Source organism: Dioscorea cayenensis, chromosome 5 (genome assembly GCF_009730915.1).
Source record: "Dioscorea cayenensis subsp. rotundata cultivar TDr96_F1 chromosome 5, TDr96_F1_v2_PseudoChromosome.rev07_lg8_w22 25.fasta, whole genome shotgun sequence".
NCBI lineage: Eukaryota > Viridiplantae > Streptophyta > Magnoliopsida > Dioscoreales > Dioscoreaceae > Dioscorea > Dioscorea cayenensis.
In genome coordinates this window covers 2,064,053-2,081,063 of record NC_052475.1, presented here as the reverse complement: position 1 = coordinate 2,081,063, position 17,011 = coordinate 2,064,053, and the positions used below count along the sequence as shown (strand labels likewise).

At 30.8% G+C, this 17,011-nt stretch overlaps 2 protein-coding genes and 1 long non-coding RNA gene across 4 annotated transcripts; 2 read left to right on the top strand and 1 right to left on the bottom strand.

The window, feature by feature from the left end:
• Positions 1–882: 882 nt before the first annotated feature.
• On the top strand, positions 883–4,785 carry LOC120260617 (beta-glucosidase 12-like). 2 transcript variants are annotated; one of them, XM_039268140.1, is made up of 13 exons: positions 883–1,353; positions 1,564–1,633; positions 1,963–2,021; positions 2,113–2,188; positions 2,271–2,348; positions 2,434–2,521; positions 2,661–2,910; positions 3,019–3,134; positions 3,241–3,461; positions 3,551–3,585; positions 3,693–3,795; positions 3,881–3,989; positions 4,237–4,785. In XM_039268140.1, exons 1-13 carry the CDS (start codon positions 1,102–1,104, stop codon positions 4,403–4,405), a joined length of 1,626 nt encoding a protein of 541 aa, XP_039124074.1. In that variant the 5' UTR covers positions 883–1,101; the 3' UTR covers positions 4,406–4,785. The 2 variants fall into 2 exon arrangements, with proteins under 2 accessions (XP_039124074.1, XP_039124073.1); XM_039268139.1 differs by having other exon boundaries at positions 3,881–4,361.
• Positions 4,786–4,837: 52 nt separating this feature from the next.
• Positions 4,838–7,013, bottom strand: LOC120260618. Its single transcript, XR_005536461.1, has 3 exons — positions 6,916–7,013; positions 6,696–6,729; positions 4,838–6,552 (listed from the first exon to the last, which is right to left on the bottom strand). It is a non-coding gene; the product is annotated as an uncharacterized LOC120260618 (long non-coding RNA).
• A 4,727-nt stretch (positions 7,014–11,740) lies between these two features.
• On the top strand, positions 11,741–15,296 carry LOC120262472 (proline-rich receptor-like protein kinase PERK10). Its single transcript, XM_039270594.1, has 11 exons — positions 11,741–12,115; positions 12,213–12,312; positions 12,408–12,533; positions 12,616–12,725; positions 12,822–13,460; positions 13,543–13,791; positions 13,873–14,039; positions 14,111–14,190; positions 14,272–14,419; positions 14,507–14,656; positions 14,740–15,296. Exons 1-11 carry the CDS (start codon positions 11,905–11,907, stop codon positions 14,983–14,985), a joined length of 2,226 nt encoding a protein of 741 aa, XP_039126528.1. The 5' UTR covers positions 11,741–11,904; the 3' UTR covers positions 14,986–15,296.
• The last annotated feature ends 1,715 nt before the right edge of the window (positions 15,297–17,011 follow it).

Sequence of the window (17,011 nt, the reverse complement as noted above, 5' to 3'; positions counted from 1 at the left end):
GTAGATTATTTGTGAATGTGTTTGTAGTGAAGAGGAAAGTGGAAACACGTTTGTGTTTGTTTAGAGAAATGGTAAAGAAGTTCATAGAGTAGGCATTGGAAGTGTGTGTACGTGTTGAGTTGAGTTCCAAAAAATTAATTGAAAACATTTTTCATACGTAAAATTTCTAATCATTATTTTGAAATTAGACTTTAGGAGACGCAATCCATTATAATATGTTTTAATGAATTAAAGTAGTTTTTTTTTTTTGGCTGCAATCAATCAGTCACCAACCAAATCCATGAACTCCAGCACACTGTTTGTAAAAAAAAGATACCAAAATTCCAATCAAATCAAAATTTGCAAAAAGGAATCCAAGACTAGCAACCCTTATTTTTGTTTTTTTTCTGTTTTTAAATAATTGTTTGATTAGATTAGAACATGAAAACAATTATGTTGCTTAATCCATTAAGCTTGAAAAACCATTCATCTTTGATCAAGGACAACTTTGCTAAGTCAAGCAACCCCAAATTCCAATGAATTCTGTCCATCTTTTGAAGCCATCTTCATTACCTTGAACCGTCTTCATTTCCTTTCACTTTGTAATTCATGTTATAGAGAGATATATACTATTAGAATTTTGTAATTCCAAATCTAATTTTAACACTAAGGTTACAAAATTCTAAATTAATCCTCAAAAAATGGTATAATTATAAACTAACATTTTTTTAAAAAAAATTTCTGAAATTAAAATGAATATATATATATATATATATACACACACCTGGTTTAACTCATTTTACCAGTTTTTGACTCTGGCTCTCTTATATTTAATCAATAAAAATACATATTCTAACCCTTCTAGTAAGATAACAAAGTTCTGAATGTCAAACAAGCCAACTTATAGACGCATTTGCATGTGCTTAAGAAGTGTGTTTAAAGTAAAGGAATTCATTAATAAATCAAGCATCTTGGATAACAGCTAATAATACTATACTTACATGTATTTGACCTTTTCATATATATATATATATATATATATATATATACATATCAATGGTGTTATTCTTCTTCAGTTCATCATCAACACTTGATTAGTGTTGTTCTTGTTCATCTGTAGATATGGCTCTTATTACAATACCATCTAGTAGTTTTTATTTCACCACTGCTTCTAAACAAGAGTTTAGTTTCATAAACAATGGAAAAAGGTTATCTCTTGTTGGGATTCAGAGAAGAACATGTTCACCTTTGGTTTGCAAGAAGAGCTCAAACAATGGAGATTCAAAGAAGAGTAAAGTGGAACCACAAGTGCTTTTAGGAAGGAAGAGCTTTCCTTCTGGTTTCACCTTCGGCGCATCTTCTTCCGCTTATCAGGTCTTTCTCTCTGCTGTTCAATTTTTTTATTTAAAAAAAAAAAGACACTGATGAGGGGAATTGTTATGTGGGAATAACATTTAAATTGTTATATATATATATATATATATATATATGTATGTATAATAATTCAACAATTATACATAGCAATTTAAATAAGATAAGTAACTAAGTGTTCATCGTTTAATGTCATGTATATATGTTGAGCAGGTGGAAGGAGGAGCCAGTGAAGGAGGAAGAGGACCATGTATATGGGACACTTTTGCTCTCCAACATCCAGGTCTCCTTATACATTTATATATACATATATATTATGGCTCCAAAGGAAATAAAAACATGATAAAAATAGTGAAGACATAAACACGAGAGGCGAAACTTATTTCAAATCACATGATAGTATCAATTGATTTAATAGGTACATATGTGGATATACATAGATGTTGTTGCTAATACTATGATAGATAGGACATTTTTACGAATAAAAAAGCACATGCATCAAGAGAGCACTTAAACATACAATAGTAATAATCGAACATTTAATAAGAACATAACTGCACTTCATTTGTACACTTAACACATAAGTCGATAACATTTTCTTTCATTTTGCAGAGAAAATTCAAGACCGCAGCAGTGGTTCTGTGGCTTGTGATTCATTTCGCAAATACGAGGTGTCTATATATATATGAAGTTCATGTTTGAAACCATTTATGAAATGTTTCTTAGATCCTTACAACTAGTTCTGGACAAACTAAATTTCAGGAAGATGTTAAACTGTTAAAAGATGCAGGCATGGATGCATACAGATTCTCCATCTCTTGGTCAAGGATTTTACCAAGTAAATTTTTCTCGATAACCATGGTAACTAATCAGATGATTATATTTCCCACTAATTAATTGCTAATGTGAATTTTCTGCAGAGGGATCAATAAAGGGTGGTATAAATCATGAGGGAATTGCATATTACAACAATCTGATCAATGAATTGATACAAAATGGTAGGTTAGATTCCTTTATTAAAACAGTTTTGATCTTCATGTTAAATCCATAAAATGGTTATCAAAATTTGAGTAAATTGATTAGGAATCAAACCTTTTGTGACGATATTCCATTGGGATGTTCCGCAAGCTCTAGAGGATGAGTATGGAGGCTTTCTAAATCGAAGAATCTTGTAAGCTATTTTATTTGTTTCTACATCGATCAATAACAGGATATATGAAGCAATACCTGTCTACTATAATAAACTAGCTTATAATATTTTCTACGAGAAGCACTTCTTTCCTATCAATATTTCTATCATTAAACCCCAGGGATGACTTCAAGGACTATTGTGAGGTTTGTTTCCGGGAATTTGGAGACAGAGTGAAGCATTGGATCACATTAAATGAACCATGGACTTTTAGCAGTTATGGATATGACACTGGAGTTTTTGCACCTGGGCGATCCTCAATCTCTGGAAATTGTTCACTTGGTGATTCTGCGAGAGAACCATACATTGTCTCTCACAATCTTATTCTTGCTCATGCACTTGCTGTCAAGCTCTACAGAGAGAAATTTCAGGTAAACTTTAATAGCTTGATAATTTAAATGGTATCGAGCTCATCTAACATCGTATCGAATTCATCAATTGCTTCCTATCCATTTAAAATTTGTAATAATTTACTTCAGGATACACAAAAAGGAGAAGTGGGAATCACATTGGTTTCTCACTGGATGACACCGATTACAAATTCAGTGCAAAATGAACAAACAGCAGAAAGAGCTCTAAAATTCATGTTTGGATGGTTAGTAAAAGTAACTAGTTAAAATAAACTAGCACATATCAAAAGACACCGATCATAATCTTGATAGTCTCATATTGGATGATGATCTAATATATTGTTAAATCAGGTACATGGATCCCTTGGTGCACGGTGATTATCCATTCATCATGAAAGCTTTAGTTAGGGAGAGACTTCCTTGCTTCACAGAGGAGGAATCAGAGATGATCAAGGGTTCATATGATTTTATCGGAATTAATTACTACACTGCAAGATATGCATATAGTCTTCCACTCTCATCCAATGATAGGCCCATTAGCTACAATGCAGACTCATATGTTGATCTTAGAGGTATAACTTGTTTTCCTTACCATTTTTTCATCTTAATCTATTTGTTTATTGTACTTCATTTAACATGAATTTCCTTTCCATTTCTCTAGTGTCAAAATTAGATGGAGGGCTCATCGGAGAACCGGTACATATACACCAACTTGCATATAAACTATTCATACACATTTCAAGTTTGAAATTATATTGAATTAGTAAAATAACAAGCTTTGTTCTATGAACTCAAAATTACAGTCAGGATCCAATTGGCTTTTTGTCTACCCTGATGGAATAAGAGATCTGTTACTGTATACCAAGAACAAGTACAACGATCCTGTAATCTACATTACTGAAAATGGTAAACTTTATAATCTTTGTTAACTATCAATTTAAACAAAAGTTATAAATTACTTCTCGTAGAGTTAACAAGTTACGCTTTTCAGGAACTTCCGAGTTGGACAGTGAGACTCTATCACTGCAAGAAGCTTTGGATGATAAGAAAAGGGTCAATTACTATGCTCTTCATTTGAGTAAAGTTGAAGAAGCCATCAGGTACTCATATAAAGCATCAACTTGGTTTCTTTTCCTAATTAATAAGTTGATACATACGCACATGCACACACACACACACACAACATGCTCCCATGTATCTATTTATGATGGATGGATTGGATACACAACATGCTCCCATGTATCTAGACATAAATACATACATACATACATAAATACATACATACATATTGTAGAGATTACTAGGTAATAACATGACATGGTGACAATAATAAAATGTTTTTGCTAGGTTGGGAGTGAATGTGAAAGGTTACTTTGCATGGTCTTTGATGGACAACTATGAATGGGCTGATGGCTACACCATGAGGTTTGGGCTAACTTATATTGACTACAAAGATGGGTCAAAGAGATATCCAAAAGCTTCTCTCCAGTGGTTCACCAAGTTTCTCAAGTCCTAGTTCATATTAGTTATAAAATGTTATTTATATGTAAAAGGTTTCAATAATAGTTTATTCTAACTTTATCCATTGGAATGTCAATAAAGATAGCTATAAAGTTCTTATAATAATGTTTCCATGTTGAATTTATTTAATAAAATATTTGTGTTTCTCGTGGATATAGTACATTGTGAAATTAATTGTAAAGTTGGATGGAGCTAGCATCATATGCTAAGAGTTACCACATATCATAAGTAATAACTTATGTATCTATCTATACATATATGCTGGTAAAATAAGTTAAAATAAGCACTGTTCTAATTTGGTAAACCAAATGCTTTTATGATGTTTTTTTATTAGATATCAAATATATAATTCATTTAAGTAAAAAAAAAACAAACTTTGTAATAAAAACAGAGGTATATATATGATTAAATTTAATAAAGAGTAAGAGTATAAAAGAGATTTTATAAAAAAAGTAAATGCAAAAAACAATCATATATGTATATTGCAACCCAGATTAAAACATACGAACATGCCACATGGGTGACATAAGATAAAAATAAAAACAAGGGTTGTGAAGTATCAAAGGAAATTGCTTGAAATCTCATGCAACATGTATATAAATTGAACAATTCCTTATCTATATATAAATTTTATTTATGTCTTAACATGATAACAAATATAATAATGCAGCAATAGCACTACATATAACACGCATAATTAACTGGCAATTTTACAGGTGATAGTTTTTATCACAAGAAAATATCAAAGAAAATACATCATAAAAGTCAGCGCCAGAACTTCATTTTTAAAGGCATTGTCATGGGCACTATAATTACATTTATTACAGACAAAGAAAACAATTAGCATGAGGCTCCAGAAACATTTGACAGTAAGTTCACAATTATTAAAAGAAAAAAAGGTAAGCATCAAAAACAAGGGTTTCATAAGGATTTGAGCATCACATTATTAGCTACAACAGCATTTGAAGATTATATCACCCACATTTATAATCATGCATTTTATGGAAAAGTAGTAATGACTGAAAATATGTGCTTTAAATTAATTATGATGTGTGAAAATAAACAGATATGTTGAATGCAGTAGGGTTCCCAAAATAATAACTGGCCTTATTTATTTTACTTAGGCTCTTCCAGCTTCATGCTTATGTTTATCAGATATATCATTTGCACTCACACGTCACAATCATGTTAAGGAACTAAACATACCCTCATTCAGCCTAGCAAAACAAAAGCAGAATGATATTACCTGGAAGCATTCTGGAAACCAAACAACCTGCAATTATTAGCTAGATCAAATTAATAAGACTTACTAGCTAAGAAACAAAAAGAAAAAGAGAGCAAAAGATTGAACAACTTCATCAGCAATTGCCAATTGAGAATCAAAAGCCAACAAAATATTTCAAAAACAAATTGATGTTGGAGCATAGTGGCAACTAGACGAATAGCAACTAAAACAGCTGCAAGAGCAACATATTTCAAAAACACAAAAATGTAAAACAATTATAAAATATGTATAAACATACAACAATTTGGGAGACTTCAAACTCGCAACTATGTTATATGGCATTTGAGATGGCCTTGACATATGGAACTTGAGTAAAATTTGGCTATGATGATAAATATTTGTCTCAGCATAGTTCATTGGTTTGTTTGCAACATAACCAAGTAAAATAAAGTGTATTAAGGAAGCGCATTTGAATAACTAATAATCACATATCAATTGAGTTGGTAAATATAAATATGAATAATTTAGGTCTCACATCCTATTAGTTGAACCGAGCTTATACATGCATATCCATATTTACCAAATTAATTTATGCAGGACTATTAGTTACTCAAATACGTTTCTTGATACTTGCTAGTCTACTTTAACTAATTATATTATAAACAAGCAAACCAAATATATTATCTTGACCCGGTTCAACCAAAAAGTTCAAGCTTTAACAATGTCTTCACGTATACAACTATTCTTCTCAATCTTAAGTCTTAAGGATCATATGGCTAAGATGAAGTACAAAATTTGTCATCATAAAGGCCAGCCTGTTTTTCAATCAAGAAGAAGAGCACTGGCCTTGCTGAGTTAAGCAGCCATTATTGTCCAAGTCTACTGATTCATGGAGTAGAAAATGGAGACAAGACAGCCTAAAAAAGATTATGTTAAAAATCATTCCAATACATAAAGTATGCACAAAACTCTTTTGTAGGATTTAATAATTCAGAGAATGGAAACTCAATCCAGATCCTTGAAAAAAAAAAAAAGAGGAAAATAAAGAAAGGGTATATACCTCATGCTTTCATCATGTTCTACTTATCTTGATCCTAAACAAAATTTAAAAAATGAAAAATTAGGTCAATCTTCTTCAACAAACCCAGGAAAAAAAACACTTTTAGGGTTTCCATGTCATCCTAAATAGACTTCCAAATGGAGAGCAAAATCTATACTATCAAAGTAACCAAGAAAAAAGATTCAAGAAGAAGAGCAAATCAAAGAGGAAAATGAGATACAAACAGAGCTTTTTCTTGGATTTCCCCCTCTTTTCTCTCATCCTTCATCATGAACAAGCTTCACAGATGAAGAACAAAACCAAATTTCTTCAAGAAACCAAGCATTAACAATTGAAAACAAATCGAAGGGGGAATTTTCTAGGGTTTCACCCAATGATCACAGAAAACTTTTGTGCATTTAAACATTTTATGATTAACCCCATGATTTATCTTTATTTACCAAAAAAAAATTGTATGTATTTATTCATCTTTATTATTATTTTTTTTTAAAACCCAAGCTAATTATTTATTTTTTATTATTATTATTATTTTATTTTATTTTATTTTTGAGAAAGGTGACAAGCGCCGGAACCCAGGGACGAACACGTGGAGGAGCAACGCTCACCACCGAACCGTGCTCTCACCTTGCGCGAAATGGGGATCGAACTCGGGGAACCATACTCAACACTCGAGGTAAACACCCTACGCAAGGGATCCGATGCTAATTATTTATTTGAAAAATATAATTGAAAAATTGCTATGCATAAAATTAATATAAATATAAAATGCAAATTAATTATATATAAAGTATTAAATATATGTACCATAGCAATTTGATTATGTAATTTTAAAAAATAGAAACTTGTGATTATGGAAATCAAAGATGGGCCTTGCTTTAGTTTTTGGGTTATATTGAGCCCATTCTCATGATATCAAATGTCTAAAAAAAGTAAAATTTAATTATTACTTCACATTTAATAATTGTAAGGTACTTTTATTCACGTGAAGTTATCAAAATATTTGAATTTGAATAAACTAAAATAATCAAATGGAACTTAATATATATACACTCACACACACACACATTAAATAGGTAAAAGTTTAACAAAAACAATCACTTTAAACAAAAATTTGTAAATTATCCAAAGGGACCATTTGATGGAGTTGTTTAGTTAGATTTACAAAAGATATATAAATACATAATTTCAACTTACTCTAGCACCAAAAATAATATATATATATATATATCTCATAGAAAATTTTCTTTTTTATTACTGTTAAGTTCATAGATCAAATTAAATTTAAATGAAAATATCTTAGTAAAGTTCAACCTCAAAAGAATCAGTATATTTTTAAGTTTTCAAAAAATTATAATTTTTTCAAGTAAATAAAAGAAAGTCAATATTTAAATATTTACTTCCCAAACTAAAAAATTATAATTTATATTAAAAAAACAACTATGCTTAAATGCTTGTGATTTATTACTTAAAAATACATAAGCACATTATTTTTTAATACTAGAAACCAATGAAAAAAATATGATCAATCTATATATATAGATGGCCGAGGAGATTTTTTTTAATATAAAAAGGTTTTAAAATAAAAAGGTCCCATATAGAAGCAACTGTTAAATGATAATTTAATGGTGACTATATATATATATATATATGAGTTTATTGTTGAAGCTAGTAATGAAGAAAGGTTAAATTTTGGCATGTGCATTATCATGCCTCCATTTCTTTATTAAGTACTAGTATAATTTAATTAATAATGAATAAATATAGGACAAGTTAGTTGCATGATAAAAGTGGGAGGTTGGCCTTATCAATCAATGTTCAAAAATAATCATAATTGATATGATAGAAATATTGTAATTGGATGGTTTGTGGAGCTGGCCTCATTATTTCTCTCTATAATAGAAGATACATTTGGTTCGTCCTAATTATTTAATTCACACTTAATGCACTATATATTTTAGTTTTTGTTACCTATAGTTAAATTTGCAATATTTATAGACCAAATATATACATTATTTGTTTAAAGTTTATAATAATAATAATAATTATTATTATTATTATTATTATTATTATTATTATTAATGCTATATTTATTGTTTTACTTAATATGAGGTAGGCTTGTTCTTAAACAAAGTTATTATCATTACTTCATGCATATTTAACTTTGTCTTTTTCTCTTGAACATGATTATTTATATTTTAAATATAGCTTGACATATATACATTAAAATCTTATTATTGAAGAAACTTGTTCTCGTCTGATCATTTAATTTATTAAGTATATTATAATTAATTATGCATGGTAACATAAGATAAGATTAAATATACACCATGTTTAAAAGATATCTCAACTCACTTGCATCAGTAATAATACAAAGATAAATATTAAATGGAAATTTGAAAGTAGAAATGACATTATAAGATAAGATTAAACATGCACCAAGTTTTAAAAAATATAATTAACAAAGTCAACTCACTTACATCACTAATAACTCAAAGATAAATAATAAATGAAAAATTGAAAGAAGAAATGGACTCTTAACTATATTTAATGATGGCCATGAATAATAATAATAATAATAATAATAATAATAATAATAATAATAATAATAATAGAAAAGTAGCATGAGATCCTTCCAATTTATCAATTTGATAAAAAATTTTTTATATTTTTCATATTTAAAATATATATATATATTTATTTAAAATTATTTATTTTTAAATATAAATTGGAACTTTAGTAATGGCAAGGTTGATGTTAATGGGCCATAGAGCTTGATATTTTTGGTATTATAAAAAATTATCAAACTGTAAAAAATTTAAAAGAAATATGTATATATATATATATATATTCAAAATGGGGATAAGAACTGATAAATAATTTTAATATATTAATAATAATAAATAAATAAATAAAGCGATAAAAAGATGGCGTGGTCCATGAGCAATAAAAACATTGCGCCGCGCGCTATCTTGGCGCAATCCACACGAGCTCACTTCACACATGCCAAAAGTCTTTTTTCCATATTTACCCTCCCTTTAAAAAAAATTCTTATAAGATTATTAATAGTTCTTATATCTAAAAACAAATAGGTTTTATGTATACTAGGCAAACTCCCCGGCTTTGTTTCGGAGTTTTTAAAATTTTGAGAGGGTTTTAAGGTAATATCATATATAAAATATAATGAAAAATAATATAATTAAATAACTCCGATAATGGAACTGTTGTATATCTTGAATTTCAAAAATTTTATAGATATTTATTGCGCGAACAAATAAAGGTAATTAATTTTTTTTAATTATTAATATCATAAATAATATAAATAAAAATTTAAATATAATAAAAAAATTTAATTTATTTTTTAAAGCACTCTGGGAGTAGATTATATATCTACTAATATGTATGGATGTATAGATGTATAGGTATTATATTATCTCCTTAAAACCAGCAAATCAAATATTTAAATTTATAATTCGAGATTTATATTATATTTTATAAATGGAAACAATAAAGTTATCTTTAACCTCAATTTTCTCTTTCCCATTTTACTATTTATCTTCAATATACTCAAACCAACCAATGCCTCAAGCTAGAATTTTTTTTTTTTTACCAAAAAAATTAATCAACAAGTTGTATATCTAAAAACCTTTTTTTTGTATTACTCCATTGTAAAATCATAAATTAAATATACATATTTTTTATGTTTTTTATAACCCGCAACTTAATCATATGTTAATTTTTTTAATAAATAGATAAATCATGTGCCATGATATGTAAGTCAACAGAAATTGATCGTTAAGTTCATATGCACTCACCATATAAACACTTGAACTGAACTACAACCTCCTCTGACAAGCAAAATTTTTTTTTTAGGCATCACTACATCTAATAAATTTCAAATCCTAAACAATAAAAATAGCCAGCGCGGCTCCCCCCACGTGTTCGTTCTTGGGTTCAAGCGCTTGTCGTCTTTCTCAAAAAAAAAAAATAATAATAATAATAAAAATATCCATAAAACACGTTTCTCATTATCAACATCACAAAACCAAAGACTTTTTTTTTCTTTTAAAACTAGCTACTATATTACTTAACATAAATTATTTGTACTCCCAAGATATTAAAAAGAAAAAAATGGTCGTGAAAAACAAGGCACTCAAAAAAGACTTGCTGACCAAGTGGCGGAATTGAAAAGCACTTTTGACGGCGATCTTAGAAGATTAGCCAACCTTGGACTTGAAGACCTGGTCCACTTATTCTTTTTAAGATTCTTAAAAGTTAAGTTCTTGGTTTTTTTTCCATACTATTATATATATATTTATATATTTATATATTTTTTTTCTAAAAATAAATGCCCATAATAATTATGTCTAATTTTTTTTAGTTTATTTAATATAAATTGAGAAGGTAATATAATTTAACATATAACATATTAAGATAGTATCAACATGTCTTTGTAAGATCAGTTTTTGTAAAAAAATGAATTTTTTTTAAAGAAATGGTCATAAAAAAGAATATAAATATATCTAAAACATATCTAGTGAAAATTTTATGTAATTTATTTAGTTTTTTTATATCTTTCATCAAACCATTGAAATTAACATTTTGAGATATATATTTATACACACACAATTACAATGTTTTATGGAACTTTATATATATATATATATAAATTTACTGTTTTTTATCCGGGATTTTTATATTATTTTTATATTGTATATCAAAGGTCTAGTACTGTTATATTTATAAAAAATAGTGCTAGTCGCCTATTATTTAAAAAAAAAAAATATATATATATATATATATATAAACTATACAACAACAAAATTTATTTAATCTGTCACCGTGACAATGTATTAATTATAAAAGAAACAATAAATGCAAACGGTTTGGTTTTTGGTTGCATGAAAAGAAATGACAAGTGATATATTTATTAATTAATATTTAAGATTCAGACTAAGGACAAGGATGTTTTTACAAGGTTATTTTTGGCAAATCACCAAAATAAATAGATACAGAGATAGAAAGAAGCTGAAACTCTGAAACTCAATTGTTTTCTTCAAAGCAAAGCCAAAGATTAGATAAAATTTTTAAACAAAAAAAGTTTTTTTTAAAAAAAAGGAAGATAAAAATCCCACCTTTATAGCTTCATGTGATTCAGTTCCAACAGAGAAAGAGAGAGAGAGAGAGAGAGAGAGAGAGAGAGAAGCAAAGGATGAAGATGAAGAAAGAAGAGGAGAAGAAGAGAATGGTTGGAGAAATTGGGAGCAGAGGAAGCAAGGAAGAAGAAGAAGAAGGGAAAACAGTGGTGGTTGGGATTAGAATGGATCAGCAGAGCAGGGAGTTGTTAACTTGGGCTCTTGTTAAAGTTGCTTCTCCTGGAGATCGAGTGATTGCTCTTCATATTCTTCCATCCAGTTCCACAGGTTTTGATTGATTTGATTTTAGTTGTTGTTGTTTTTCAATTCAAGAAGCTGTTTTTTAATGTAAAGTTTGAATCTTTGTTGTGGTTTTTGTCTACAGAGTCTTCAGGCATGGATGGAAAGTCTTCTTCTTGTTTGATTTCGTCTGTTAAGAATTTTGATTCTATTCTCTCAGTTTATGATGGATTCTGCAATTTAAAAGCAGGTTTTTAATGATTTTGGATTGAGAATTTCTTTTTAGCTGAAATTTGGAGGGTGTTCTGATGGATGGGTTTTCTGTGAATTAATTTTGTCTGCAGATCAATCTAAAGCTGAAGGTTTGCAGGGGTTCATCAATTAGAAAGGTTTTGGTTCAAGAGGTTAATTCTTATTCTGCTTCTAAATTGATTCTTGGAGTATCTAAGAATAACAGCATCATTGGGTTAGCTACTAATTCATCTTGCTTTCATATGATTTTTTTTATCTTCAAACATTTGTCTTGAACTCTAACATTCATCAATCAGGCCTTCATCAACTTCAGTAGCAAAATACTGCGCAAAGAAGCTCTCGGCAAAGTGCTCAGTGCTTGCAGTGAACAATGGCAAGGTTGTTTACCAGAGAGAAGCTTCTCAAGGTGTTTTTTTGGTTTTTCAAATGACATTACTTTGCTGTTTGATTAGTTTGTTCTCTTATACTTTTTATTCAATTGTCATATAATTCACTTGAACAGAAAATCATAAAGTATCTAGCATCCAATTGAATGCAAGTAGGAACTCCTGTAAGCTCCCGAAAGATCGGACCGGGAAGTTATACTGTGTCTTGCCTGATAGAAGACAATCCGGGAGGATTAGTAATGCTTCAAACTTGTCAATTGTCGAACTGAATGATACCTCACAGACAGAGAATTGTTCCTTATGTAGTCCATCTAATCTTCTGGAGATGAAAGAGGAATCATCGTTAGCTTTGGTTCCGATTAAGGAGTCATCGAACAACATCTCTTTGTCTACCGACAATGACTTGATTGATATGAGACCTGGGTGGCCTCTTCTCCGGGGGGCGATCATGAATGATATGAGAACTTCAATGGAGAAATCCAAAGGTTCTGTAGTTCAATGGGCAATGATGCTTCCTAGTCGGTGTTCAGTATCAGCTCCACCACCACATTCCGATTTCGACCACATGAAAACCGAGCAGAATGCTCTGCTAATTTGTGATGCAGATACTAATTCATCAAGTTCCCCGGTTGAGACTCATGAGGAAGAAGTGAAGTTCCTGGCAGAATTGGAGTGTATCCGAGAAAAATATTCATCTGTTTATCGGTTGTTCACTTATAATGAACTCAAGCAGGCAACTTCCGACCTTTCACCGGGTTAGTTTTTATCTGTCAGAACTGTAATTTAATTCAGTGACACTGAGTAAAATTCTGATAATAGTATGATATGAACTTGCAGAGAAGTTGGCTGGGAGAGGCGGGAGCAGCCGGGTTTACAAGGGTTGCCTCTCTGATGGCAGAGAATTAGCAGTGAAGATGTTAAAGCCTTCTGAAGATGCACTGAAGGAGTTCACTTCCGAAATTGAGATTATAACCTCTCTGCACCATAAGAACATTATATCCCTTTTTGGCTTTTGCTTTGAGAACAATAATCTCATTTTGGTGTATGATTTCTTGTCAAGGGGAAGCCTAGAAGAATGCCTTCACGGTAATTGACCAGCACCATACATTTATGTGGTTGTTCATCATTGCATTTCATTCTTTTAACTCTCGTATGCTATATTCACAGGTGAGCAAGAGAGCAAGGTCGTTGTCAGCTGGGTCGATCGATTTAAGATTGCAACAGCGATAGCGGAAGCATTAGATTACTTGCATGGTGATTGCAACGGGCAACCTGTGATTCACAGGGATGTGAAATCCTCAAACATCCTTCTCGCCGATGATTTTGAGCCACAGGTATGAAGTTACAAGCATTCAGATGCATTCAAATTTGACTGATACTAAATTTGATTGTTGTCATACTTCAGCTGTCAGATTTCGGTCTCGCAAAGTGGGCATCAGAGTCAACCGAACCCATAACATGCAGCGATGTCGCGGGGACATTTGGGTTTGTATCGATTTCATATTCTCGTGAGCTGAAAACGTCATTCTCTTTCAATTGCTCAACTAAACTTTTCTCCGTCGACAGGTACCTTGCTCCCGAGTATTTCATGCACGGAAAGGTCTCTGAAAAAATAGACGTTTATGCTTTCGGAGTTGTGCTTCTTGAGTTGCTCTCTGGTAGGAAGCCGATCATCACTGGCTCTTCGAATAACCAGGAGAGCCTTGTCATTTGGGTAACTCCTCCATAAATTTTCTCCATAGTTATGTTTATATCTTAAAATCAAGCTTGAGAATAGCTGATTAATAAATGTTGATGGCAGGCAAAGAATATCATGCAAGAAGGAAAAATTAAGCAACTTGTCGATCCATCGTTGGGCGATGAGTATGACGATGATCAGGTGGAGCGGACGATCCTGGCAGCTTCCCTCTGCATTAGACGGGCTTCTCGATCTCGGCCTCGAATCGGCCGTGTAAGCTATCATCTCAAATCATCTGTCTAACTTCGAAAACATTACACCAGATTGATACTTACCAATTGTCTTAATGATTGCAGGTTCTCAAACTTCTTCAAGGCGAAGATGATGCTGTCAGTTGGGCGAGGACACAAGCCGGTACATTAGAAGAGTTTGATGATTCAGACGACGAGGTGATAAGTCCGCCTTCCAACTTGCAATCATATATCAAGCTTGCATTGCTCGGCGTAGAGGATGACTCGCATTCGATCAGCAGCATTGAGGCAAATACCTACTTCGAAGATTACTTGCAAGGGAGATGGAGCCGATCATCGAGTTTTGATTGAATTAAATTTAAAGAGTGTTCCATTGTGTTGAAAAGATTAATCTCTTGTTATTCTTCATCGTATCGGTATCGGTATTGTGTGTATATATACATTAGGTGCTCAGGGATGAGAGGTGGTTTGTAGAGCCCTTGTCCTTGTTCATGTTCAGGTTCAGGTTTGTCTCAGAAAGAATGAGACAAACACTAGAGAGTGTGAAATTGAGAAATGTTGGATTTGGTTATATCATTGTAAATTCTAATTATTTATTAAACAAAGAAAATAAACAAAAAAAAAGGGAGAATTTGAGGCTTGTTAAATTGTAGTTTTTAGAGTTTGAGAAACATGAACTTGTTGGCTAATGGAATGAGTTTTTAGGGTTCTTCTCTTTAATTATTGTAAGGCCTTTGAAATTTATTTATTGTCCTCTTTTGAAGTGTGCCCTTTAAACAGCATCACACCAACCTCTAAAATTTAGATTTCATTTTATATCCAACCCGTATGATTGATATTGCACCGTTTTGTTAGGTTTCTATAAATGCTGTACATATATATATATATATATATATATATATATAGGATTACAATGAATTGGAATTAGAGTTATAAAATGCATAATTATATTAATTTTATAGTCTCAAATATTCCAGATAATCATGAAATTAACCATATTTAATATTGATTAAAACTCCATTAATTCAATTAATGACTAAAACCAAGTAAATTCATAATCACAATCATATTAATCAAATTAATAAAATCAACAAAAAAGGAAATATCACTCCTCTAAATTATTCAGTTTGGTTGGATAAGTTAACCAGCCAAAACCAAACATCCCAAAGATCTGGTTCACCAAGACACCAACATGCCACGTACAAACTATAAAATCAAAATATATGCACCACGCTTGAAATAATAAAAATCAATGCATCAATCAAACTTTATGAAATAAAATTAATGCAAAGGAGACTTAAGCATGATAAATACAAATCCATACAAATGAGAAAATATATAATGATCACAAAGACCACCTTTTTAAGTGTCCCAACAACCCTGAAAGTTAAGTCATGAGACATTAAAAATGAAGGTTGGCACCCACGCTTTGATAGCAACAAGACTTCAACTGCGCAAACCTTTACAATAACTAAATTTAAAAGCAGTCAATAATCATAAGCTTGCAATGGAGGTGGTTGTGCTTGTTACAGCATGGTTGGAGTTGTTAGTAGTTGAAGCTTCAGATCATCATCATCATCAGCAGCAGCAGCAGCATCAGCATCAGGACAAGGATTGTTGCATGCATGCATGCCTGGAAAAAATACAAGCAACTGATTAATTTCAAATACAATTTGGAGGCAGCACATTTAACATGGTTCAAATATACACACACACAAATATATGTATATATCGGCATTAAAGAGAACTTTAAATGTAAGGTAAAAAACGGAAAGGATTATCAGAGTTTTTGTACAATTGATTTTCTTCATTCAACCAAACATGTGAAATAAATTTTGATGTGTTCGCTTTCTAATTTTGTCCATTTCCGTCGATACAAACATAGCTCTAGTTGACAATATCAATATTATTTGATTGTGAATAAATAAATGGAATCCTACCAATACAACATTTCCAATTAGCTGTTTTTGCATTAATTGCGACTTCATCAATCTTACTAATTAGTGTACCCGTTGTATTTGCCTATTCTGTTGGTTGGTCAAGTAAAAAAAATGTTGTATTTTCAGGTACATCATTATGGATTGGATTAGTTTTTCTAGTAGCTATCCTTAACCAAGTGGAAGCAGGCATAAATATGATATGTTTTGTCTTTATGTGCTGGTGACAACAGCGTAACTTTCCTACTTTCCTACTGATGAATATTTACGGAGATATTACCAAAAAATAAATAAATATCATGAAAACAAGGGACGGGCAAAAAATAGAGAAATACCTGATTCACACCAGAATCCAGTAACATCAATGAAGAGCTTGTGGATGAAACAAATTGCAAAGAAAGTTGATCCTGGTGAACAATCAACAAAAAAAAAACAGAAAA